Below are 24,058 nucleotides of genomic sequence, written 5' to 3'. Positions count from 1 at the left end.
ATAGATATCAGAGACAAGTGCAAACTAACCGACATGTTACTTGCAACTAAAGTGCATTTAAATAGCTGCAGCCAAGACCCAAATTCACTGCATTTAAAACAGTGGCTAAACAACATGCATCCAAATTACTGTCAGGGATACACCAGTAATATATCTGCAGTGCATTCTTGTGAAAGAGCAGCTGAGATGTGTGGCATGATGCCGTGCATGACCAACTTTAGACCATTAGGAAAACACATGCTAGTGTTAGACATAATATTCAATATTCTCACTTACAACTGTTAGAATAAGTCAAATTTAAATTAAATCTAAATGTATATGGAGCAGTTTTATGTAAACAGTCCCCATAAATCAGCTATTCACATTTTCCCAGACCTGCTTCATGCCTACAGTATGTTTGAGATATGAGCAGTGTATGTAAAAATTCTCATTCGTATTTAAAATGTATTCAGGGCTGAATTTACTTTCTGAGGTGTGGTAGGAAAAACATACGGATAATATTTAATCTTTGCAGAAATAGGTTTAAAGTTAATGTCATTACATGTAATTGCCAACTTGTAGCTTTTTAATACCTTTGTTGAATTGGTCATATCTATGGATGCTGTCCCTAATATAATTAACATCCACACAATATGAATTGAAGCAGCCCATGCAGCAATTTTAATTTGCTTTATTAATATTTATTTAATTATTATTAATATATCTTTATTATTTGCTAATAATATTAATATTATATTGTTGATATTGATATCCCATTTGTAAACAGATAAGCAGGTCTCTGTGAGTGCATGTGTGCATGTATGTGTGTGCAGCTCAGTAAACATAAGGTGGTGCTGTCTTTAAGAGAGAGAGCCTGGGAAGAGGTGATGTAATGTGTTCTCAGACAATGATGTCATCGGCTGAGACACGGCAAGGATTTAAAGTGACAAAGGCATTTTCAGTGGCTCCGTGTAATTCTGCATAGGTCTAGTCAGAGAGCAGCACCCATGGTCCCCCCGGGGACCTTCATTGAGGAAAAACATGGATGTATGTGATGAGGGCAAAACATAAATGTGTTTCTTGTACATATTAAACAGGAGTCTGCATTTTGATATATCACACAGCATGTTTATTAGTCAAGATATTTGAGATACAAAACACATTTTGTTACAGTGACAAAAACAGGGTTATGTTGAAATCCATAAGCAGCCATCATCTGTAGAGGTCTGTGTTACATTACGGTAGATGCATATTTGGAGTGGAATGAAAGTGTTAGTCTCATGTATTTGACTGGAACTACACATATGATATTTGCCATTTATACTATACTTGCATACTTATTATACTTGCATATATAGAGTTCATTTTAATGAAAATTCTTAAGACATCCATTTCAAACCACATATAATGAATGATGGAAATATTCAAGTTTACCAAAGTTTGTGTCTAATTCTGAAATTTTATGTTCCCATTATACTTTTCCCAACTCAAAGTTAGGCCCAAATTCCTTCAATCACTTTAAGTCCGCCTCAGGCATTTTCCTTTAGCAGAAATCACTTCCCTGTGTTCTTGTCCTTCTCAAGTTTGTTCATTTAGGCTCCTTAAGTTGTCACTGCTTCTACAGACTTGTCCTTAGTACTGTTACTCGTGCATTCCCAAAAGAGGCACTCCGAATCACACTTCCGCCCTCATACACAGAGCTGGAAAGAGTGATGGCGTTGTTGTTGCCTTGTTCTTGGATTGTCTCTTTGTCTTCGTTGCTAAAACTATTAGATTTCTTTAGCCCTTCAGATCTCACTTGGTCCACATTCCTGTTTTCTGACTCTTTCATTCCGCTGTCGTCTTCTCTTGTCTTTGCACATTCATCCAAGGCCTGATCAGAAACAGCATCCTGAGCAGAAGTGCCATGGTTATTTTCTTTGACTTTCAACTGGCTCTCTTGTATTGAGGTCACTTCACATTCTTTTTTTTGGATCACTTCATAAACATGAGCTTCTTTTGCTGGACTGGCTGTGGTATTTAATGCTGCTTTGCCCTGGGTGTCCAGTGTTGAATGTTGGAGTGTATCAGTTGAAGGGTTGTTTTCTTGACTGCAATCCAGCTTCTCTTGGCTAGGAGATCTCCCAACAGTACTACTCACAGCATCTTGGGCAGATTCAGTTATTAGCAGTTCATCTTCCTCTTCGGGACTAGAAGACATTTGGGCATTTCCATTCCCATCATTCTTTGTTATGTCTGTGTCTGAGATACTGATGTCACATGCAATCTTGTAGAAGAGAGAATGGTTCTTTTTCATTTTCTCTAAGCTTTCGCTCACTCTTGATGACATTTCCGTGGAATCAGTCAAGTCATCAGAGGAAGCTGGTTGGTTGTCAGTGTCTGACGTCTCCTCATTGCACAGTGAGTCTAGGGCAGGTATCTGCAAAGGTATAAACCCTTGCCACTGATTGGTGGACAGGAACCACTTAGCTCTCAGATCAGAGGTTGAAAAATTATATTCATTATCATCATCTGCAGGTTCTTCAAGCCTCTTCTCCTCTTCATCTTTGTATCTCATAAATCCCTTGCCTCCATCTTTCTGGTAGACAGTCATAGAAGAAATATGATATGGTGAACCTGGACGTTTGATTTTCGCTTTGGCAACCCCTGTTCTGCCACTGTGATATTTGTGTTGTGTTTTGTTCTCAAGTTTGTCTTGACTTATAGACTGTTTCACATGTCCATCTCTTTCATCTTCATCCTGAGATGCTCCACCACAGAACTGAAGTTCTGTAGGACTTCTGATGTTATCCCCACAGTATCCATTGCCATCATGAGCATGGTCTGAGACATGGTCTAAAAATGGGAACAGAGGACAATGTGCCAGCAGTTGGTGCATAAGTGTATCAACAGCAGATACTTATATTGATATAACCTTATGCCATTGCATCTCAAACTGACTCACTTTAGCTGCTCGATCTCAGTTACGATACTCAAGTTATTGATTTGGTGTTGGGAAATTCATTACATACCAGATTTCATCCTTTGTTTCATAGCTGCCTTAGGGGGCACCTGGTGAACTTCCTGCCCTTCTTCCATGACTGGGAGTTGACTGCTTGAAGTAGCTCTCTCTCTGGCTGCACTGAGTAGATAGATAGATAGATAGATAGATAGGATACTTTGTGGAGAACATCATCTACACATACAGATATTTAAAGGAAACAAAGGACCTCACCTCCTTATGACTCTCTCCCGTATTCGTTCCACTCGTCGGATCTTGGCCTCTCGCTGTTCTGGGGTCAGACAGAGGTCAGTGTCCATGTCAGGGGTCAAGAGGGCAGAGGGTCGTTCCTCCACCTGCTCAAGCAATTTCCCATTAGAATGCATACTATATCACAGTATCCTATAGGATAACCGTATCAATGCAAATGTGTTGACAGCTACTAGTAAATTACTGCTGTTAAATGATTTGAAATAATTTACATGATCACTGGTGACTGCCAAATGAGATGAGTTAATTTCAGCTGTACTGAACAACAGCACAGCATACGAGAGAAGTGTGCTTTTATTGATGATGTCTTCATTTCATTTTATCATTTCTCACCCTGATGTCAGAGCTTGCACTTCCATTCCCTGAACCTGGTGTGTCTTGAACTTGATTCCCTGACGTCTCTGTAGGCTCAGCTCTGCACACTTCAGCCTGGGACTCTTTCTCTGAGGACCTCAGTATGCCCTGGTGCTGCTGTCTGCTTGTCTTTTTAATGAGCTGATCCTGTTGCGTCTCTGCCAAGGACCGGTTTTGATCAGGGCTCTCCAACAGCAACCGCCTACTTGGCTTGATCAACATTTTACTATGCTCAGCCAGCCTTTGCTGAATCTCAGGTGGGACCTGCTCAGGCAGCGGAGTATCGAGCTCAGCTGGAGGATCCTCAACTGAAACCCGTCTGGCCACAAGCGAGGATGGCAGTACAGCTGTAACAACACGTGTCACCCTTAAAGGGAAGGGGGCCTGAGGAAATACCAAGAGAGTATTGGTAGTTAACTAAAGTAATTCTAAGTTTAATGATATATAATATCATGTAGTGATTTGGTCAGTTATAAATTAACCATTTTGCAAACCTCCTCTTTGGTGTCTGAACTTTGACATTGGGTTTGGGCACCTGGAGCAGATACACGAGGTTTCTTCTTATTAGTCAACCTCTCCTGATTCTTCTTCATCCTCTCAATCTGCTCTTCTTCACTCATCTTCATTTTCTAAAAACAACACAAGCTGTTGAAAATATGAGTCACATGAACTCTGCACATCAGCAATATGCACTTAGAGGAGGTAAAGCAAGAAGCAGGCTCTACAATTTGCTTGTTGAAAACATTACTTAGCAAATGCATGATTATTATGGCTCTGTGTCTGCACCTGTCTGTGCTGAGTTGGATCTGCATGCCCTTATACAGTATAAACTTATATATGTATAAAAGGGGTGGGGGGAGGCAGATGGCAGAAGTGAGAGACACGGGCCTCTGCTTCCCCCTCTCGCCCACAACAGACACTGCAACATGCCCTATTTGCAAGAAGGATGAGAGAATCAAAGAAGTGGAATTTGGCTGTGGTTGCAATGCAGAAAAACCAGCTTCTATATTTGGATTAGTTTGGATCAAATTGCATTTTGTTAACCAGCAAAAAGGAAATCATGAAGATTCAAACCTTGGTTGATTGGTTTAATGTTTCTGGTGGGATCCACTTTGAACCAGGCTGAGAGTCTGAAGATGAAATGAAAATATAGGATGGGGTGGGAGGAGAAAGTGACAGAAAGACAGGGAAGAAATGAGGTTGAAATCAGAAATATGAAATAATTTAGCTTTTTGAACAAAACACCTATAAAAATGGTTTAATTTTTAGATGTGTCCAAAATTAGCAGACTACTGGCTATTGCACTAATATTTGTACTGAGTATAACTGTGCTAACCAGATGCATCTTTGTGTGCTTTCACATTAAGGAGGTCAGGTTGGCTGTTCCCTCTTCTGCGTGCAGGATCATATGATTGGCTATAAACTGCCTGAAACGTAAGTATTAAAAAATGTAAAAAAAGAAAAATCAAACTTGAGATTGTTTTTCATTCATAATGTCAATATTTCGCACATCATATGGGGACTCTGTGTAGCCATGGCCCTGGTCCCTGCTCCAGTGGCTTTCCTGCATCTCTTGGGGTAATGGTGGGCGGACTGGTGGCTCTTGTTCCACATCCTGTAGGGAATGTTGTTGGAAAACAGTTGGAAAACTGTTAAGCTCTGGTGGAAGATCCTATTGGAACCACACCAGATAGTTACTGCATGTCCCAACATATTTTAGAGATGTAGAATCAATACTTGACATGATAAAAACATTAATAATGTCCGAAAATGTTATTGAAATTTCTAGCTTGTGCAGATTTTATTACAGAATAATATTATGACATGTGCCAAGAGTTGATGTTGTGAATTAAAACCCCATGGGCAGTGATGGACATTATCCATTTCCCTGCTTGTTTTCTAACCTATCTACTACCACTGCTGATTACCTGGATCAGGTGTATTCAGCCAATCAGAAGCTGGAAGATACCATCTCAGATGAGGGTGGAGTGGGGGAAGACAAAGTGAATTGATATTTTTCAGCTTCTGACTGACTGAACACACCTGATCCAGGTAATCAGCAGTGTGTAGGGCAGGGATAGCTAGTAGGGCAATGGACCTTGAGGGCTGGAATGGGCATAACGCAAGAAAACACTTGAAGGACTCAGAGAGCTTGAGCCAGCAGATGGTTTTAACCTTTGTCTTCAGTAGACAACAACTGACAAAGGAACAATGGATGGGAGTCATACCACTGGCAACCTCTCTGTGGGTGATTCAGGGGATCCAGGCTGCGGGGCTGTCGGCTGGAACACTGAGGGCGAGACAGAAAAGGTTACACTGTTAGCACTGTTCATCTATTGTCAGTTGTGCGATAGAAAGTGCAAGGAAACCTTTTCCACTGGCAGCTCCAGATTAAAGCTAGTAACTGCTTCAAATAATGTAACATCAACAGACTGTTCAGTCATTAAACTTCAATTTCTCGTTGGCTGGTGGAAGTGACAAAATGGTTTTATTTATCCACGTTGATTGAATAAATGTTCATGACATAGATAATAGTAACAAGGTCCTGTACAAGGTAAATTAAGAGCTGTGTTTTTTTGTTTTGCGTTAAATGTTGGAGATAAACCCTTTAAAACCAGTTAATTAACTGATAACAGGCTTTACAATAAGACACATTGTTCTATACATTAAATTAACACTGACAATTAAAAAACGTTTTATACATTCAATTGTGACACCACTACCACCCACCACTGCCACCTTTAAACACTGAAAAAATAATGTCAGTAATTATTGCACTGTAAGCTGCTATAGTAACCACAGACATTACAGCAGGAGGAATTAAGTAGCTTACTGTGGTGCCTCTGTAGTCCCAGTAGGAAGCGAAAGTGATCCCTGTTGACCTTTAGTCCAGCAAGGATGTCCTCCATCATCCACAGCTCTCTCTGAGCCTGAGACTGCTCCTGATGGGAAAGAATCCAGGGGTCTTACTCATGAAATATCTTCAGCCATGAGCATTTATGTTTGGGTGAAGGACATGTTTGAATTCATGATCAGGCACTATGAGCACAAACATGCACAAATGGAGATGGACTTAGTTGTAATGTTATCCCCTTAAAGGGCAAGGTTTTACAAAAGCAGGCAGGCTTAGTGACATAGTCATATGATCCTGTAAATGTGCCTGTTATCTGAGAAAAAACTACTCATATGTTTTTGTTTATAAAATACCTGTGGAATTCCAAAGTTACAGATGTGCTGAAGGTGTGAGCGGATAACAGACAGTTCACTCTCCATTCTCTCGTACTGACTCCACACCCTCTCCATTTCCTGAAGAGAAGGCAGAGACAGATTTATAAACAGCAAACAATTTATTATCAATACAGAAAACCCAAAGAGCCCAGATTTCTGCTGTGAATTTATGAATTATGTGTAGTGCTGTTTTTTTTGTCTCATTTGGGTTTGCATATTTACACACCAATGATACGTCACACATTCTGGCTCGGATTGTGACCAGCTCTTCCTGGAGCAAAGCCTTCTGGGTCAGTGCTTCTTCCTGGGCCCGCGGTCCCTGGTTCTGCCAGTCCTCCAGCTGCAGTCTGGACACTTCTAATGCACACTGGACGCTGTCCTGCAATATGGACAAAAGTCTTTATATTCTTGAAGCAGTCCCAATATGCAGCTGTTTACCTGCTTAAACGGAACACAGTGCTAAAAAACACACACTTCCTGGCAGCTTTGAAAGTAATAAAAAAATGTAATTAGTTAAATTATATTATCATTACTGTTGTAATAGTTGTCTTATGGGATAATTACTGACCTTATCTATTTGTAACTGGGCCAGTTCTACAGACAGATGCTGTAGCAGCTTGTCACAACCACATAACCTTGTCAAGACAGCCTGAAGATGAAAAATCAAAATCAAACTGATGCAAACCCAGAGAAAAACAGAAGATCATAAATGATGGACTGTTCTCGTATGATTGTTAAAAGCCACAAGTCAAATTTGTGAATACTCACATCTGCATCACTTTCTAGGGGTCTCACTGGTGGGATTTCCCTTGTGTCAGACTTTGGGGCCTGAAAAGCATCAAAGTCATCGTTTTGTTAAACACCACAGTTTTTAAAGCACTGCTTTTTTTTTTTTCTTCCAGGTTGTCAATTTTTATCAATGTGATTGAAAACAGAAAAGCGTAACATGTTTATTATTGGTTGTGATTAACACATATTTTGGGTATTTGGTGTAGGTTGATGTTTAAATGCTTCATTGTTAATTCTTGAACGTTAAGATTCAGCTGACGACTTTCTGAAGAGCAACACAGAAGCTTCGGTGCTCTGGGTGAGACAAACAGAGACACTACAGCCATATATTATATCCACTCAACCATCTGAGTGAAAATACTGTAAGATGCATTTGCAAACATGTAATACTCATTACATGTAGCATAAACATGACATTACTGCAGTACTAATCATACTTAGACAACACACATATAGAGCACAGATTTAATGTTTTCAGATACAACTGCACAATTAACAAATATATGTTTTATTAATCACAAATAAAAACTGACAGTGTTAGTGACAATACAAAACAATGACATAGACATAACGGTACTGGACAACACAACAGAATTATTAAAATATAACTGTCACACAGTTTGTTAAAAGTCTCCACAGTCAGACAATGCTACAACACAAACAGATGTTTTTAACAGACATAACACAAACATAAAACACCACAACACCACTGGCAGTTTCACAACTGTACAACACAAGGCACCATAAGGACACAGCGCACGGGGGGTGCGGTACCATAGCCGGCGGTAGCACAGAGACAGATAAATGGCTGCGGTGATGGTGATGGTGGTGGTGGTGGTGGTGGTGTGGAGGGTGAGGAGCATGTGCAGCTCTCGATGAGGGGGGCAAAGGGGGCAGTAAGTCTGCATTTGCCCCTGTGGAGCAGCTCTGAAGGAATAAACAGCATGTAGGTAACATCAGGTGAGGAGTCATGGCATTAAAAAAAGATATACTGGTATGCCATAAGTAAAATAAGCCTTTTAAGTGATTTTTAATAGGTTTCAATAAAGTGAAACTTTTGCAGCATAATACTGAACTTTGATCAAACAGTGCACTGTGCTGCACCTTTGTCTCCATATTTTGCAGTAAATTTACTGTTCATCTTCTAATCACCTTTGCCAGAAGTCTCCTTCCACTTGGGATATGATGGACCGACCCGTATGTAGGTGTAGGCTAAAGACACAGAAAAGAAAAGGGTGAGTTGTTTGGGGACAAAAAATGATTTATCGTTTCTTCCATTATCAAATAAACCCAATATGTCCTCACCTTGCTCAGGCTGTGCAGCCGTTCTGTGACTGGAGTATTAGGAGTGGACTTGAACTCCAGCTTAGGTGAAGCAGGTGCGTAATACAGGGTCTGTGGCACCATGTCATCGTGAGGTCGGATGTCAACCCTTCCTACTGGAGTATGAGGTCGTGACCCCAGCTGACCTCTGGAGGTCAAAGCAACTGTTCCCATTGTGTCTGATTGTGTGGGAGGTGTGTTGTGACCAGAATCCTCTTCTTGGTTTGGACCACAAGTTCTTCTTCTGATGAAGTCAGCAGGGCTGGGTGTCCTGTTTGAAGGGCTGAGAAAACGTCACAGAAAACAGAAGAGGATCTTAAAGCTGGGACATTTCTCAGATGATTTTTTTTCCTTTTTAACTGAGCCACTGAGATTTAAATGTATGCCATTCACACACAGAGGTGACTTGAGAACCTGCTGTTTCTGTGACGCACACTCCGCCTCCCCCTCGCCTCTGACGGTGATGTCCCCATCCTCCCGCCAGTGAGCTGACTTGGTTCACTGAACGTCCTGCTGACATGCCTGTACTTTCTAGAGGGACCTTCATCATCAGAGGGAGATTTCGGGGAGTCCACCGATTCACTGCTGCCACCTATCTGTGTGAAATCCTGATAACTCGAGCAGCGCCTGATGGGGCAGAAAAGGCCTCACCAAGAGCAATCATCACATCAGCATCTGACATGCATTGTACAACATTGTACATGTCTTACCTGTTCATGGAGCTCTCTGGCTCCATTGCAGCAGACTGGCTGAGAGCTCTGACCCAGCCTAACATATCCTCCTGAGTGTCAGCACTGAAGAAATAAGAGCGCATTCCCTGGTGCACTACCTAGTTTTACAGATTATTCACAACGTTCTTGTTTAATTATTAACCTCATAAAGGATAACTGAATTGCTATCAGTAATTATACTGCATATAGAACCTGAACACCTGAACTGAATGAGCCACTGATTGAAGATACCTTGAAGGTGAACTTTCTGTTCTTGCATTCTCGTGGTGTGCAGAACAGGATTTTGTAGCTCGGAAGAGGGATGCTGCCCAGAACAGATTCTTCTCTACTGTCTGGTGGGGGACAGAAAAAAAGTGAACACAGGGAGAGATGCATTTAATACATTCAGAGCACATGGGTGGGTTTTATCCAGTTAAAGTGCTGGGCTACAAGCTGTGCTCAATACCTTTATAGTAAAACAGACAGTAGTTGGAGAGGACAAACCATCTTCTCTTCCATAGCTTCAAACCAGAGCTATCCTACAGAAGAAAGATGAATTAGGGACTACTCCTTCCTCCATTCAGTCGCATATATACGCTTATACATGCAAGGATGCAATTATAAATGGCTGAGTAGGCCATTAAACAACACAGTGTGTGTAGAGTATTACTTTTTTGTTGAGCCACCCTCTAATGACTACAGGACAGTTGGGGTCTCTCTTGGCAGCCTGACATCTTTTCCCAAATGTTTGCACCTTTCCATCACTTTCCTGTTAACACCAGAGGCAAACTGGATTTGTATAGTGCATGTGAATGCATTAACAGTGTCACAGTAAACTGTCAAACTTCTGTACATAATGACACAATAGCTATGAAAACCGGGAACCAACCTTTATGGCAGGAAAGTAGGAAATGGTAGCCACACTGGATGCTTGGCTTACTCTATCCTGGTCCTCCATTCTGCAGGAGAAGAAGAGAGTTTATGTAGACTACAGCTGAAAAACACGATAAAAAAGCCTACCCATATTCTTATTATAACATTATACCCCATTATAACACACGTGTGCATAAGAAATCCAAGTAGTCACTGGATTTTCATATCAGACAACATGAAATCGACAGCTATACATTTATAATTTACTAGAATCTCTGAACAATCCTCTTAGTATGATGAAAATCTCAAAAATGCACTAGGTCAGACTGGCTGGTGTGGCACACACAAGAGGTCTTACCAGTACACCCTCAACCACAGTCTTTCTCTGCAGAAGCAGTCAGTCGCTCCCATGAACAGCACCCTCCAAGCACACATATGTCACATTCCCATATAGTTTGGATTTTTTCCTTGTCAACTGTTCGCTCTCTCAGAGACTTGGTGTTGTGCTCTCCCCACTTCCAGCGAAACTCACCCACTATTCTATTCTAGGCCATAACAGGCCGGTGCGCATCCCTGCCATGAAACTGACGGGTGACAGCTGCGTCGCCGTGGTAGCAGGGAGGGGTCCGGGACTGTGTGAAAACCAATCTGGCAGCAGGGACAGGCTGGTATGAGAGACGAGATTTGGAATGTGTCCCAAACTGTAGAACTGCAGCAGGAGCAGCCGTGGACATAAAACCAAAATAAAAGAGCATGGTGCCGGGAAAGAAAAGTGGCATTTTAAAGACAAACGTGTGGGGAGGGCTGGGGTTCACTTTTTAAAAGGTGTATGTTTTTCTGTAGAGTCATACTGTCTCTAGGATTCATCAGAGTATTTGGTACCTCAGGACATATAGCAGGTTCAGTTTTACAAACTCTGTTACTACTGCATAATGATGTATTGAAGGCAATTTGATGTAATGTAGACTAGTCTGTGATATAGATAGAAACAAAAAATTTGAAACAACATAATCAAACTAATTACAGACTAATATCACTTTCAAATCTGATTTCCAACTTCTTTAAGGTCCACCTGCTGTAGCTCCCTCAGAAGAGCTTCATTTAGCAGCATATCTAAACTGTACAGTTAATGTTGACCTTTCATAAAACAGCAACACAGATGAACTTGAAGATAAAAATTCACACGGAGCTTTCACAAGCACTCCGGGGCAACCCAGAGGTTCGACATGGTTTAGCATCCCCAGTCTTTATCTGTAACAACCACAATCCTCTGCCAGTGAGGCAGAGTTAAGAAGAAGAAACAATTAAGTCCTTGTAAGAGATGAGAGCTGAGACTAACAACCTCACAGCCACTAGGGGTTATGTGGGTGTTGTGAAATATTTAGAAAATCTCCTTCTTTATCAGCGGGGGTCACTTGCTTGGGGAGAAGACTTAAAATGCTAAAGAGGGATGGAGGGGAGGACAAACGGTGGGTTTGTGTACCACACAGAGCGAGCTTTGTGGTGCCCACTGAGTTTGGAGCATCATGTGAAATTGGACACTGAGCATGTTGAATACATCGTCCTGGAAAATCGTGCTGTGTCTCTGTCAAGGAAAACATTTGCATGTCTCCTACATTCTCATGCCGTTTAATGTCAACAAAATCGTCACCATATGTTTGACCTTGATAAGTGAATCAGTGCCGTCAGCCGACGAGGACATGGAATTTCTGTATGCAGCACATGTCCTGTGGCAATACATGACAGAGCTGAGGGTTAGGTGACATAAAAGTTGCTGGGAAAATAAAGAAGGGACATCAGAGCTTGGCAAAGCTGAGAACCCCCTCCCCCCTCCTCCATCCAATAAGCTGGCAATGGTTCAGCCACAAATGATGCATCACATCACGGCACGGCACAAAACTATTAACTTTGGGGACTAGTGTTCTTTTTGTTAAATGATTTTAATTTAAAATAATAATTTATACACAGGAAAATGAATTTACAGAAACTTTCTAAAAAGAAACAAAATAAAGGTTTAACACACTAATACTAAAATAGACTTGTACAGCTCCACAGTCACAGTTTAAATGTTTAAATACTACTCAGGATTACATGAGACATGAATTAGAATAAAGGTGCCATATTGCTGTACCTGACTAATTGTGCGAACCTGCTGGCTGCTTCAAGCTCCATCACTTGGCACGCTTCCTCACAGCATCTCCTCAGGCTTGGCTGCCCTCGTCCCAGCTACCACGCGCTCCTGTTGCCCAAACAGTCACAACAGTCTTGTGCAATCCGCTTCTCTCCTCGTACCTGTGAATATCCCTCTCTGTCTCTCACTCCTTCACTCTGCTCTGACTTGTCTAACAGCAGCAGTGTTTGCCTGGCGCTCTACCTACGCTGGCTGTTAACAGTCAGTCTGCTTTTCTGTCCTCTAACAGTGCCGTCTCTGTGAGCCCCTTCTTTCTTCCTACCCCCCTCTCTCCTTCACTGTCCCTCCCTCTCACCCTGCCCTTGACAGCCTCTCTGTCTTTTGCTGAGTGTGGGATTGTGATTCAGGAATTTACAAAAAAAACAGCTGTTTTCTCATTCTCCTGCTCTGCCCCTTTGCATGATTTGAATTTCATTTGTAAACTATGTGGATATAGCTTTATGAGGTTTAAAGATCTGGATGCCAGAGTTAAACAGTCACCCTTGATAAAGGCCCAACCATCAGAGTGTGAACATATGAGTACAAAGGATTCAAACTTTTGTTTCACTTGCACACTGATAAACAGAACTTGTGGAATACAGAGAATAAAGCAACTTTAGATCTCAAAATATACAATATAATGAAGCTGTAATAGATCCACTTATTTGAACTGAACTGTTCATTTGTGAATATTGAAGCAAAAAAATAATTACTGGTATATATTAAAAATGAATGAATTAAACACAAAGTTAAAAAAAAAATCTTGACAAATTTTGTGAAGTCCACACATAAAATATATAGTTAAGATATTTATTGTACCATTTAAATACCAGACGTAATTCCACTGCCTTACACTTAATCAGTCTAGACTTTAAAGGTCTCCACAATTAGGCTAAAGCATTTTCCCCAGATGGGAGGGTTTTATTTAGGTTTTCTGCTGCACTGAGTCAGCATCTTGTGGACTTCTTCAAATATGCTCAAGATAGAAACTGAAGCAGCTTTAGTGCACTCGACTTTCATGCAGTACATGGGAAATATGGTGCTTGGCTAATCCAGCTGTAGGAAAACAGGTGTACAGTGCTTTAAGGTGAAAGGAGCAAGACCATTTCTAGTCATGAATAATATCAAAACCTAGGCTGAAAGAAAAGCTCTCAAAGGATTACGTGAGTTTGATACGCGGGCCACTACACATGCCTCAGGAGAGGTTATTTCTGTACAAGAGGACGATATTAAAGGCATTTTAAGAGCTATGATAAGAAAAAAAAAGATAGAAGGAAAAAAGTAATGTCTAAAATTATTCTCAGGTTGCTTACAGTAATAAGCACTTAGCTGCTATCTATATTGTATTTTATTGTATAAATACATGTGTAGTAGTGTGGTGAAACACAGTGTACTACAAATATGGCAAAAAACACTCAACACATTGCTCAACACTCAACTCGTAATCATGTCCTCTTATAATTAGTATCTCACATGTCCTGGCCATTTGGTTTGGACCAAGAAGGTCATGACCTCAGTTGCCCAGGCTGCCCAGTTCTCACAGGGGACAAATCAGTCTGCCTTCAGCTATTTACAACCCCTCCTATTTAGCATACTCCACAATCAGCCCTGCAGAGTGACAGCTGCGTCAGCTACACAACCTGTGGGACGCTCTCATACAGGAAATAGGAGAAGTGGTTTCAAGGCTCACGGGAATCGTAGTTCTTTTTGACCATCTACAAATATCGACAAAAGACAACAGATGCAAAATTGAAATATACGGAACCTCAAGTCACAGTTAGTGTGTACAAAGCAGAAAAACTGTGGATACCAAATGTAACTTCCTTTAACCAAATGATATATGAAAGTGTATACTGTATGTACTTCAAATTACTCATTGTATTTATAATACACCAGAAAGTTTTGACATCAGCACTTCTAATTTGAGTCAACATTAGAGTTAAGGTATAACAAATTATAATACCATAATTATTTTGTCACAGATATCATAAATATTCATCATAAATGTTGTATTGATAAATACATACGGGTCACCTGTCCCCTCCTTTGACCCAAACAGTGCTGGGATAGGTTCCAGGTTAGGAATAAGCAGGTATAGATGATGAATGGATGGATAAATACATGTCCTCACAGGTAAAGTTGAATTTTAACCTTAATTAAATTTATGATGAATAATTTGTAATAATGTTGTTTCAATTGCAAACATTATGAAGGTAAACACATTACAGAGTTTCTAGGTCCCATGTTAGCTATTTGTATTAGGTTTGACCTGTTTTTACCTTTTGTGATGCATTGACTACAAAAATCCAGCAGGTGGCGCTGCTTAATAATTTTTTTTTTTACATAAAATACAGGTGCCCTGCCTTTCACCAAAGAGAACTGGGATAGGCTCCAGCAGACCCTCAGTAGGAATAAGTGGGTATAGACCAAGCTGGTCAAAGTGAAAAAGAGTCTGTATGTGTGTGTGTGTGTGTGTACTTGTATAGCCATCTTTGTGAGTACCATGTTTAGTATATTTCCATCTAAGTGAGGACATTTTGACAAAGTGAGGGCAATTTCCTGGTTCACACTTTTTTCAGACTCCCTCCAGTTTGAGGGTTAAGACTTGCTTTTAGGGTTAGGGTTAGGGTAAGGCATTTATTTGTGATGGTTAGGGTTAGGGTCTAGGGAAAGCATTATGTCAATGAGTGTCCTTACAAAGATAGCTATGCAAGAACATGTGTGTGCATGCGTGTGTCTACAACATGCATGTTCTGACAATACACAAGCAGAATAGAGAGCAACAAGTGCTCATTGGGCCATGTTAAACTGCACACAGTTTTAATGCGGGTCAGTAGAAATATGGTAGTAACTCTACTGGCAACAATCGTGGTGTTGGCAAGATGGGCGTAATATAGATGCAATTTAGAACAAGCTTCAGAACAATGAAATCATCAAACCTTTTTCTGTTTTTAATAAATTATACATTTAACAGTAGACCAATTTCACAGGTGTTTCACCAGGACTCACCAGGACTTGCTGTGAAACAGAATTTAATTTGAATATTTTATTCACTTGTATTCACAGTATATGAACAAAGCAGGGCGCAGAGCACCAGGAAATATGTGACACGCTACCCTCCATCTTATGTGTCATGCATGCTTGGTGTCACATAACTTGTACATCTTCACTTGATGAATTGAGTTTAGGATTACCACTCATTCACATGCTTGGTATAAGCTCACACATCCAGATTGAAACATGCAGGCTGCTGGCGCTCAGGGTGTTACTTTTCTTGGACGACAGCCTCCAGTTTTGTTTGTTTTGTTCCATGATGGACGTTTGTCATATAGGTTTAATTGTTGACCTTAGTGACAGCAAATTTTCACTTATAATCATCACAGCATATGATGTCTAAGCACAGGTGTACACCAGTTATATATACATAAAGTTAGGTAACTCATTTAGCATCATGTTCATAAAAATAACAAAAATAACATTTCATGAGAAACAACATTCATTTTAATAAAGATAATTTTTGATCCTCTTATGAATCCATGCAGATTCTTTTTGTGTCTCCAGTTAGTGCTTGGTAATTGAGGTTGTGTGATGACTGGACCCCCAGAAGTGTGAATGTTTTTGCCACTTTTAGTTCCTGTAAAGCTCCTACTTTAGGTGTGAAGGCAGCAGGAGTTGAGGCCCACCGGTCAAAAAAGGAAAGTGATCTTCAGCCTGGAACCTCTCACATATCAAAGAAACTCCCTTTAACCTAGAGGGAAGCAATTCTGAATCCTTTATACAGCTAAACCCAGAGAGTATCAGTGCTGCGAACTTTTCAGACTGTGTGCAACTTTAAAAGCTTTCACCCACTAGAGAATGATCACAGACAGAAACATGAGGAACAGTTTACTGGGTTTAGCAACAATTTCAATTTAACACTAGAAAATCAGTGTGACAATATGAAAAGGTTAAGTGGGGACATAAATTATATACAGACTTTATTGGGTATTACATAAGTTACATGACACTCAACATTCATGAATATCCAATATCCAATATGATGCTATACAATCAAGCAGTATCAGAAATAAAAGGTACACAAAAATAAAAAATTCTCAAAAAACCCTAACAAGCCCAAGAACAATACATATTTAATTTTTAATAAAGAGAATAGAACTGTTGCATGCTAGATTAGCTATAATTTTAGGTGTTAAACAAGAGTTACAGTAATATGTGAATAAAACAACTTCTTACTGCTCATCCACCCTGAATACTCCCCTGCCCTTTAAGCCTCAACAAACATTTCATTAGTTTCAGCTTTCTGTTTTCCTCAATATTGTGCATGAGGACTGAATTCCTATCCAGAAACCTGGAAGAATCTTCTTCTCGATGGTAGTCTTCACTTTATGCAACAGTTTAACCTCCCTCTCTGCTCCCTCACCAGCCACAGCATAAAAACTTATAATCCCTGCAGGCTGGTCGATGTAAACTCCAATTGTGGAGCAATATGGGATATCAGTTATGTCTTTGTGCAGACCATTAAACCAAATTTCATAACACGACCCTGACCAACCTAGACCCCAGGACTCCTCATTTTCTCCCAGCCCACTTGGCCCAGAATTTGCCCTCCTTCCCGCTCCTTCGTAGGTGACTCCAATGACCACCCACCCGGTGTACTCCACCTCCCAGTAAGCCTGCATGTTCCAAATGCTCTCGTTGCACAACACCTTTAAAGAAAACATAAAAAAAATAAACAAAAGGATTGTACAATTGTTTCTTTACCAGATGGCCATTAACTGTGTTTGTATTATTTTCTGGTTTACCTGGGGAGAGTACTCGTATCTTTCTGGTCTGTCCAGGACTGGACAGACCTCCTCAGTTCTACGACACACCTTCAGTCCATTGTCAGTAATCCACAACATCTTATTGGCAGTCTTATTATCCAAAGACAGATTCATCCAGTCTATGGGAGGAAAGCAATGTAGACAGATTGTAAATTCGGACAAAAACATATTGAAATAAAAATTCTTTGAGAGACAGAATTTGTTCATACAGTACATTTCATGAGCTCAGCTCTGCTTGTTGGCTCTGGGATGTTCGCCACATAAATGGAATTGTTTTCTGTAAGGAAATTTGCTTAAATCCAAGTTAATGTGCATGATACTGTATAATGACAATAAATAGGTCAACATGTATGTTAAAATCCATTACCTGCATTTGTCTTCTCGTTCTTCCCGTTAATTTTCTTCCCCACAACTGTAAAGGTTAAGATTCAAGGAGATAAAAAGTTATTTTTTGTTTCACACAAACATGACACAGCCCTCTGACAAAACCTAATACTTCATGAGGAATTTTAGAACAGAGATGGTGTTTTTCATTTATACTAACTTAGTCATTCATTTTTTAATATTGTGACACCATTAGTAAGACAAAAACCCTTATGTAAAAAGTTATATTATGTAATAATGTGTAATTATATGAAATTCACAACACCCTTCATTTCTTGATAAATATAGTGAAGGATTGTTAACTTTTATATAAATATACTCATTCTGGGTTGACTGTATCTAAAATACAGTGTGTGAAAAAACACAAAGGTCAGAGGCATTAGACACTGAAAGTCATGTTTCTAAAGTACAGCAAAGCAATCAAATGGAGAAGATAATACTTGTCACAGCTGGTCGCAACTGTCTTATAAGACAAGACTAGAAAAGATATCAATGTATGTTTGTAACTATGCAAGTTCAATAATGTACTATGTTTAATGTAATGGTTTTACATTACATTGTACAATCATTGTACCTGGTTTGCTGGCCTCTGAGAGGATTGTAGAATTGGATCTCACAGGCATGATGAGGTTGTGTGCTAATAATCCACAAGCAGACTGAAATTCTTTCATTCACCCAAAGTAAAAGAGCGGTGCCTTCAGCTTCCACTTGACTTATATAGCCCCAGAAAAGTTGAGGTAGGGAGGTGTTTGGACTGCCTGGAGGAGGTGTTGGGGTCAGTGGAATGGGGTCACAGCTGGGGGTCATGGGGGTGTATGCACTTGACTTTAAGATATGAAGGATGAAACAGGCATTTGATACCCATGAAACTTTATAAGTCTGTTAAAAAGAGCAAGGACACTGAAGGTATAGATTCAGAAACTGGCCTTGTTAGTGGTACAGGTACCTAAATCAGACACATTAAAATATGTTACAGATAATGATAATGTTTTTAAATCTTAATCTTAAATCTTCATTCAACAACATATATATTTTTTAAAAAAATATTTGACTAAAAAAATGTATTTTATTGTAACATCACATACAGTTGTATCTCTGTCCCTTTAAAACAAAACACAATTCCATGTCTAGAGTCAATGTTGGGTTTGTTTATTCTGGGCTACTGTAGAAACATGGCGGCGTAACATAGCTGCCACATTCTCTTTGTAGATTTAAATAGTTCACTTTAAGATTAAGAAATTGCAACAGTTGCTATTTCCCAGTAATTACACAGGACTGAAAATGTATTTATAAATACTGTATTGCTTTTCTGCCAGCATGGTGGTGGTGACTGAGTGTTTAGCACTGTTGCCTCACAGCAAGAAGGTTGTGGGTTCGCAACTTGACCTTTCTGTGTGGAGTTTTCATGTTCTCCCTGTGCTTGTGTGGGTTTTCTCCAGGTACTCTGGTTTCCTCCCACAGTCCAAAAACATGTATGCCAGGTTGATTGGTGACTCTAAATTGCCCATAGGAGTGAGTGTGAGTGTGTGAGGTTGTTTGTCTCCATGTGGCCCAGTGATGGACTGGTGACCTGTCCAGGGTGGACCCCTGCCTTTCGCCCAGAGAGAGCTGGGATAGGCTCCAGCAGATCCCTGTGACGCTGGTCGGGAATAAGCAGGTATAGATGATGGATGGATGGATGGATGGATATTGCTTTTCTGCTAATTGATCACTCTAAATATTATACTTTGAGTATGTGTCCATCACTACTTTTCATATTATTGAAAAAAAGCAGGACACAATGTGGCTTAGTCAGTGTTTCATTATTTATTCAAACATTTGCATATTTAACATTCTACATATGTACCAAACTAGGCACTCCTATACATTTATATCAAAACAATGGAGGAATAAAAATGTACATATATATATATATATAAGGTGAAAGTTTTCAGATGTTAATTCCAAATGAGTCCTTGAGTGCACTTTGTTTGCTTTACCACAATAGGATGAAAACAGCCAGAGTTCAGCTTGTGATCACTGACTTCTAGATTCTCTCCCTTATTCCTCCTTCTTTACCATCGAACAGTGAGAGTGTGTCCCCACCCAGAAACCTGGCATCATTTTCTCCTTAAAGGAGCCTCTAAACTCCTGCAAAAGTATAACCTCCTTTTCTCCTGCGCCCTCTTTAACCTCCTCTACAGCATAGAATTTAAGGATCCCAGCAGGATGATCAAGGTATACACCGATTATAGAGCACTGAGGAATCTCTTTGAGCTCCATATTACGACCTTTATGCCAGACGTGATAGCTGGACCCACTCCAACCAACAGCCCAGGACTCCTCGTTCTCTCCCAGGCCACATGGTCCATCAGTGTTCCGCCTTCCCGACTGTTCGTATGCGACCCCAACCACGACCCACCCTGAAAACTCCACCTCCCAGTAGCCTCGGAAGCCGACGATGCCTTCTTTGCAAAGGACCTTGTGGAATGTGGATAAGAATTACTGCATGTGGTAATTTAGAGATAATGTAGGATAAGCTGTGATTTATTATAGGTGCCGCTGAGAAGAATTTTAAGCAGTCTCACTTTCTAAACCAGTTGACTCCATAATACCGTTGTCTGTGTTTTAAAATCCCATCAAACCCCACCAGCTATAGCATGGTGATAAAAAACTCATGCCACTCTTCTAGTAGGCAAAATACAGTTTAAATACTGTCACATAGGTTCTCATACTGTACCTGTGGGTAATACTCATATCTTTCTGGTCTATCGAAGACAGGACATTTGACATCATCAGTCATACGGGCCACTTTATTACCCTCCTCTGTGATCCACAACATCTTATTAGCTGTTTTTGGATCTAAGGAAAGACTTATCCAGTCTGAAAAAAAAAAAACAGGAAGAAACTGTTTGGTTAAACTGTGACTGGTTAAAAATGGTGTGCGAGGGTAGGGTGGGGTGGGAGTTAAAATAACTTACGTTTGACAAGATCGGCTCTGCATTTGGGTTCAGGGATATTTGGCTCATAGGCTGGGATCATCGCTGAGGAGTTATGTAATAGTCATATCAGACCAGGATCAGAAGCCACAGTACAAAACATTTTAAACATTTTTACTGTAATGAAATCAGAGGTAAGATTACCATCTTACCCGAGAGTGTGTTTTCAGCTTTGACTTTTTTTGCTACAAGAAAAAAAAAAAAAACAAAGACATGCTTAACAATCTATTTTAGGATACACACACTTGGCTGTAATAAATTCTATATGTTCTAAAATATGTGTCAGGTGTGTCAACTGGGGATGAAACGAGCCTCAGCGAAACTGCGTATACTTAGAAAACCATCTGTCTCTGTCAGATCATCACATCAGCAACTGCATGCTTTCTGGAGCCTGTGGTTGAGTCATGCCAGGAGGCTGAAATTACCAAGACACCTCACATTGCTACAGTGTTGGCCTCAGTCACACTAGACAGCATGACAGCATTTACAATATACCTCATAGTCATTTAGTTGATGAGAAGAGAGACATGACAGGTAGATAAGTTGTAGATCCAACAGTTTATTCATCGATGTAAATGACATCCAGGATCAGGAAAGTCCTCCAAAAAGTGAGACATTCAATCTTTAGCTTTTGTCTCAAAGCAAATGTCCCTGTGTTGAAACAGAATTTACGTGAAGATAACGAACTGCAACACATGCAACTAGTTATCTCTAAAATTGAAAGCACAGGGGACACTCTTTAATAAAAAGGAGGTAGAAAATAATTAAAAAGGCTGTCAGCATTTAGATTTCAAATTAAGTTTGAGTATAGGCAGTGGTATTGTGTCATAATTTTCCATGAAGTAATAACTGACAAATTATATTGTACTTACATAACAGGCATAACCCTAATGCTCCTTTTGTAACTAATGCTCTGGTATCATGTGTAAGCATGCAGTGCCCAGTTTTTGCTAAGGAGGGAGATCAAGAAGCGGAGACACCTAATCCCCAGAGTATTAAGATGTCAACATGGACTAACATAAATAATGCATTTTATTTATATCAATAAGCAATGTCACCTCTAACATAAACTGTTTCACTCACACCTCAAATTCAGCTGAGAACAGACATGAAGATTACTTTGACAAGGAGAAAAAATAGCAAAATGCATGAATTTTGCATGAAAAAATCAATTAAAGAATAATACTGCTGGTTTCATATGGTATTATATGTGCTCAGTGCTCAGAGTAAGAATTCAGGGTGAGATCACAAGGACATTTATTCAAAATCGCTATCCACAACCTTAATACTTATTTCAACCATGCAGTGTGCTTGTCATATCTAACTTAGTTAATATTGATCTCTGTTAAACTAATGCTGAAAAAGACCACAGGGGAATGTTAAGCCACCTGTCTGGTCACAGCACAGGGTGATGAAAGTGTGTTCTTTGCTGGCTTCATACAAACATTTAAGGCCCAAGTTTAGTGACGATGGAATGACCAGTGCAAAAAGCAGTCTGGTGGTGTGGTTATTGTCCTGATCTTCAGATTCACCCTGACTATCTGTGAGGTATTTTGTCACATAGTGACATAGTGACGGGTGGGAGGAGATGTGCAAACAGGTCCGTTCAGAAGAGGCAGGGCAGAGCGAGCTGTTGGTGCTTTAGTGGGAAGTGTGTCTTCAGAAATGACGTCTCTGAACTGTTGTGTGTTCAGGTTGTGTAACTCAGCACCATCCAGACAATGACAGATGTGATTTCCTAAAATCAGGCCTTTTGTGTTTAGCTGATTTAAGTTTCACCTGAGCCTGCTCTTTTGCATGTTATGCTGCTGCGCTTACAGTTCATAAACTACCAGATGGGCACTAACAGCATGTGCTGCAATAGGAGCTTGTAAGAATAAACTTGTTGTGTTGTTGCTAAATTATGACTGTGAAGCTGAAAGGCAGCCTCAGTCACTATTGCAGGCTGACCTTTGTTTGGTGAAGAAAAGATGCTGGATTCCAATTATTTCAAAGTAAAGATATAATGAAAATACATGCAAATAAACACAGCAATTACATACGGGTTCATATGAATCTATCCCTGTTTTCCCTCTGAATTCCCTACTAGCTTTTTAATGAGACAATCCTGCTGAATACCACCTGTTGTCAAGATAAGCCTCATGCAGCACACAGAACAGGTAAAACACATAGTACTGTATGTTAAGTATATTGACAAGCGTTAACTGTTGCATTTGTTTTACACATAAACACCTATAAAATCAATTATTCCAAATGGTGTGAAATGCAGAAAATAAAGTTCACCTTGATCAGAACTCCCGGGGTCAGAAATTATTCTTGTTGGAGCAGGCATCTTGATACCGGCTTGAGGTTGGACTCAGAGTTTAAGCTGCTGCAGTGAGCCTGTCTTCACCTGTTGTCACTGGTCTCTCGGAGTATGATGAGTCCCTATGGGATTCACTGAGTGACAAGTTAATGCCACTCTTATATACCTTTAATGCAGGACAGAGATGAAGGAATCAGAGCTAGAGGAGTGGACATCAACATGAGACAAAACTTTCCAATAGGAGTGGGGGGGTCTAGTGGGAGCGGGAGGCTGGTAAATGGAGCTGTGTGCGTATCTTTTTTCTTAAAAAGGTTAGATGGATGCTCAGAAGCCTTTAGGACACCCCCAACTGCCAAGTAAACCCCACCCCCTCCTCTCAACATCACAACTGATCTCTTCACATTGCAGGCTGACAGCACTGATATATTGATGGAGGATGAGGTGATTGGTATCCACAAACACACACACACACACACACACATAGCTGTTTTAAACTGCATGGGATAGTTGGTGGTGTTAGATGTCACACAGCATGGGGTCGAACAGGTGCATGAATATGACCTATACGGACATATAATAGATGCAATTATGTAATGCCATTCACAAATTGAAAGTGCAAAAAGTAAACAAACACTGCATATTAGTAGAAATGATCAATGTGATGAGTTAAAGTTTTATATTTCTCTTCCTGCAGCTTTTCTAATGTTTACATTTACCATTATTCATTTATAGCTGTGGAAATATCTTAAGACATATGAAGTTTAAAAAGATATTTACAAATTCACACACAGCCCAGAATAACCTTTTAGACAAGCGTGGGCCCCATGACCAGTGACACCTCAGTTCATCATAACACTTAGTTATGCGCTTGACCTTATCACAGCAACCAGTT

General features: G+C 40.2%; 3 protein-coding genes across 6 annotated transcripts; all 3 read right to left on the bottom strand.

Annotated features, from left to right (window-relative positions):
* Positions 1 to 1,125: 1,125 nt before the first annotated feature.
* plekha4 (pleckstrin homology domain containing A4) lies at positions 1,126 to 12,907 on the bottom strand. 4 transcript variants are annotated; one of them, XM_026316479.1, is made up of 24 exons: positions 12,638 to 12,907; positions 10,523 to 10,592; positions 10,304 to 10,402; positions 10,100 to 10,172; positions 9,886 to 9,986; positions 9,634 to 9,752; positions 9,338 to 9,550; positions 8,906 to 9,206; positions 8,753 to 8,812; positions 8,375 to 8,527; positions 7,580 to 7,639; positions 7,380 to 7,460; positions 7,038 to 7,190; positions 6,791 to 6,889; positions 6,417 to 6,525; positions 5,812 to 5,873; positions 5,094 to 5,198; positions 4,920 to 5,010; positions 4,658 to 4,713; positions 4,078 to 4,212; positions 3,563 to 3,967; positions 3,194 to 3,315; positions 2,991 to 3,100; positions 1,126 to 2,814 (listed from the first exon to the last, which is right to left on the bottom strand). In XM_026316479.1, the coding sequence occupies exons 1-24, from the start codon at positions 12,676 to 12,678 to the stop codon at positions 1,598 to 1,600; spliced, it is 4,035 nt and encodes a 1,344-aa protein (XP_026172264.1). In that variant the 5' UTR covers positions 12,679 to 12,907; the 3' UTR covers positions 1,126 to 1,597. The 4 variants fall into 4 exon arrangements, with proteins under 4 accessions (XP_026172264.1, XP_026172265.1, XP_026172266.1 ...); XM_026316480.1 differs by lacking the exon at positions 12,638 to 12,907 and adding an exon at positions 10,865 to 11,094 and having other exon boundaries at positions 1,127 to 2,814; XM_026316482.1 differs by having other exon boundaries at positions 2,674 to 2,814; positions 2,991 to 3,095.
* A 4,032-nt stretch (positions 12,908 to 16,939) lies between these two features.
* On the bottom strand, positions 16,940 to 18,506 carry LOC113135790 (tripartite motif-containing protein 16-like protein). Its single transcript, XM_026316083.1, has 5 exons — positions 18,458 to 18,506; positions 17,867 to 17,911; positions 17,714 to 17,776; positions 17,479 to 17,618; positions 16,940 to 17,382 (listed from the first exon to the last, which is right to left on the bottom strand). The coding sequence occupies exons 1-5, from the start codon at positions 18,504 to 18,506 to the stop codon at positions 16,969 to 16,971; spliced, it is 711 nt and encodes a 236-aa protein (XP_026171868.1). The 3' UTR covers positions 16,940 to 16,968.
* A 1,160-nt stretch (positions 18,507 to 19,666) lies between these two features.
* Positions 19,667 to 23,441, bottom strand: LOC113135990 (stonustoxin subunit beta-like). The gene is made up of 5 exons (XM_026316405.1): positions 23,145 to 23,441; positions 21,014 to 21,046; positions 20,844 to 20,906; positions 20,603 to 20,745; positions 19,667 to 20,343 (listed from the first exon to the last, which is right to left on the bottom strand). Exons 1-5 carry the CDS (start codon positions 23,191 to 23,193, stop codon positions 19,924 to 19,926), a joined length of 708 nt encoding a protein of 235 aa, XP_026172190.1. The 5' UTR covers positions 23,194 to 23,441; the 3' UTR covers positions 19,667 to 19,923.
* Positions 23,442 to 24,058: the final 617 nt, after the last annotated feature.

Source organism: Mastacembelus armatus, chromosome 19 (genome assembly GCF_900324485.2).
Source record: "Mastacembelus armatus chromosome 19, fMasArm1.2, whole genome shotgun sequence".
Classification (NCBI taxonomy): domain Eukaryota; kingdom Metazoa; phylum Chordata; class Actinopteri; order Synbranchiformes; family Mastacembelidae; genus Mastacembelus; species Mastacembelus armatus.
Note: the sequence above shows the minus strand (reverse complement) of the source record. Positions and strands in the feature narration are given on the sequence as shown.

What these genes read in the sequence shown, in the direction of transcription:
- LOC113135990 (XM_026316405.1), bottom strand. Translation starts at nt 23,193, where the DNA reads ATGCCTGCTCCAACAAGAATAATTTCTGACCCCGGGAGTTCTGATCAA. An exon ending in AGCTGAAAACACACTCTCGG is followed by an intron (nt 20,907 to 21,013) that starts GTAAGATGGTAA and finishes ATAACTCCTCAG; the next exon opens with CGATGATCCCAGCCTATGAG. An exon ending in GATATGAGTATTACCCACAG is followed by an intron (nt 20,344 to 20,602) that starts GTACAGTATGAG and finishes ACATTCCACAAG; the next exon opens with GTCCTTTGCAAAGAAGGCAT.
- LOC113135790 (XM_026316083.1), bottom strand. Translation starts at nt 18,506, where the DNA reads ATGCCTGTGAGATCCAATTCTACAATCCTCTCAGAGGCCAGCAAACCA. An exon ending in CTCAGAGGCCAGCAAACCAG is followed by an intron (nt 17,912 to 18,457) that starts GTACAATGATTG and finishes TAACCTTTACAG; the next exon opens with TTGTGGGGAAGAAAATTAAC. An exon ending in GATACGAGTACTCTCCCCAG is followed by an intron (nt 17,383 to 17,478) that starts GTAAACCAGAAA and finishes TTTTCTTTAAAG; the next exon opens with GTGTTGTGCAACGAGAGCAT.
- plekha4 (XM_026316479.1), bottom strand. Translation starts at nt 12,678, where the DNA reads ATGGAGCTTGAAGCAGCCAGCAGGTTCGCACAATTAGTCAG. An exon ending in CCCTAGAAAGTGATGCAGAT is followed by an intron (nt 7,461 to 7,579) that starts GTGAGTATTCAC and finishes TTTCATCTTCAG; the next exon opens with GCTGTCTTGACAAGGTTATG. An exon ending in ACACAGAGTCCCCATATGAT is followed by an intron (nt 5,011 to 5,093) that starts GTGCGAAATATT and finishes CTTACGTTTCAG; the next exon opens with GCAGTTTATAGCCAATCATA.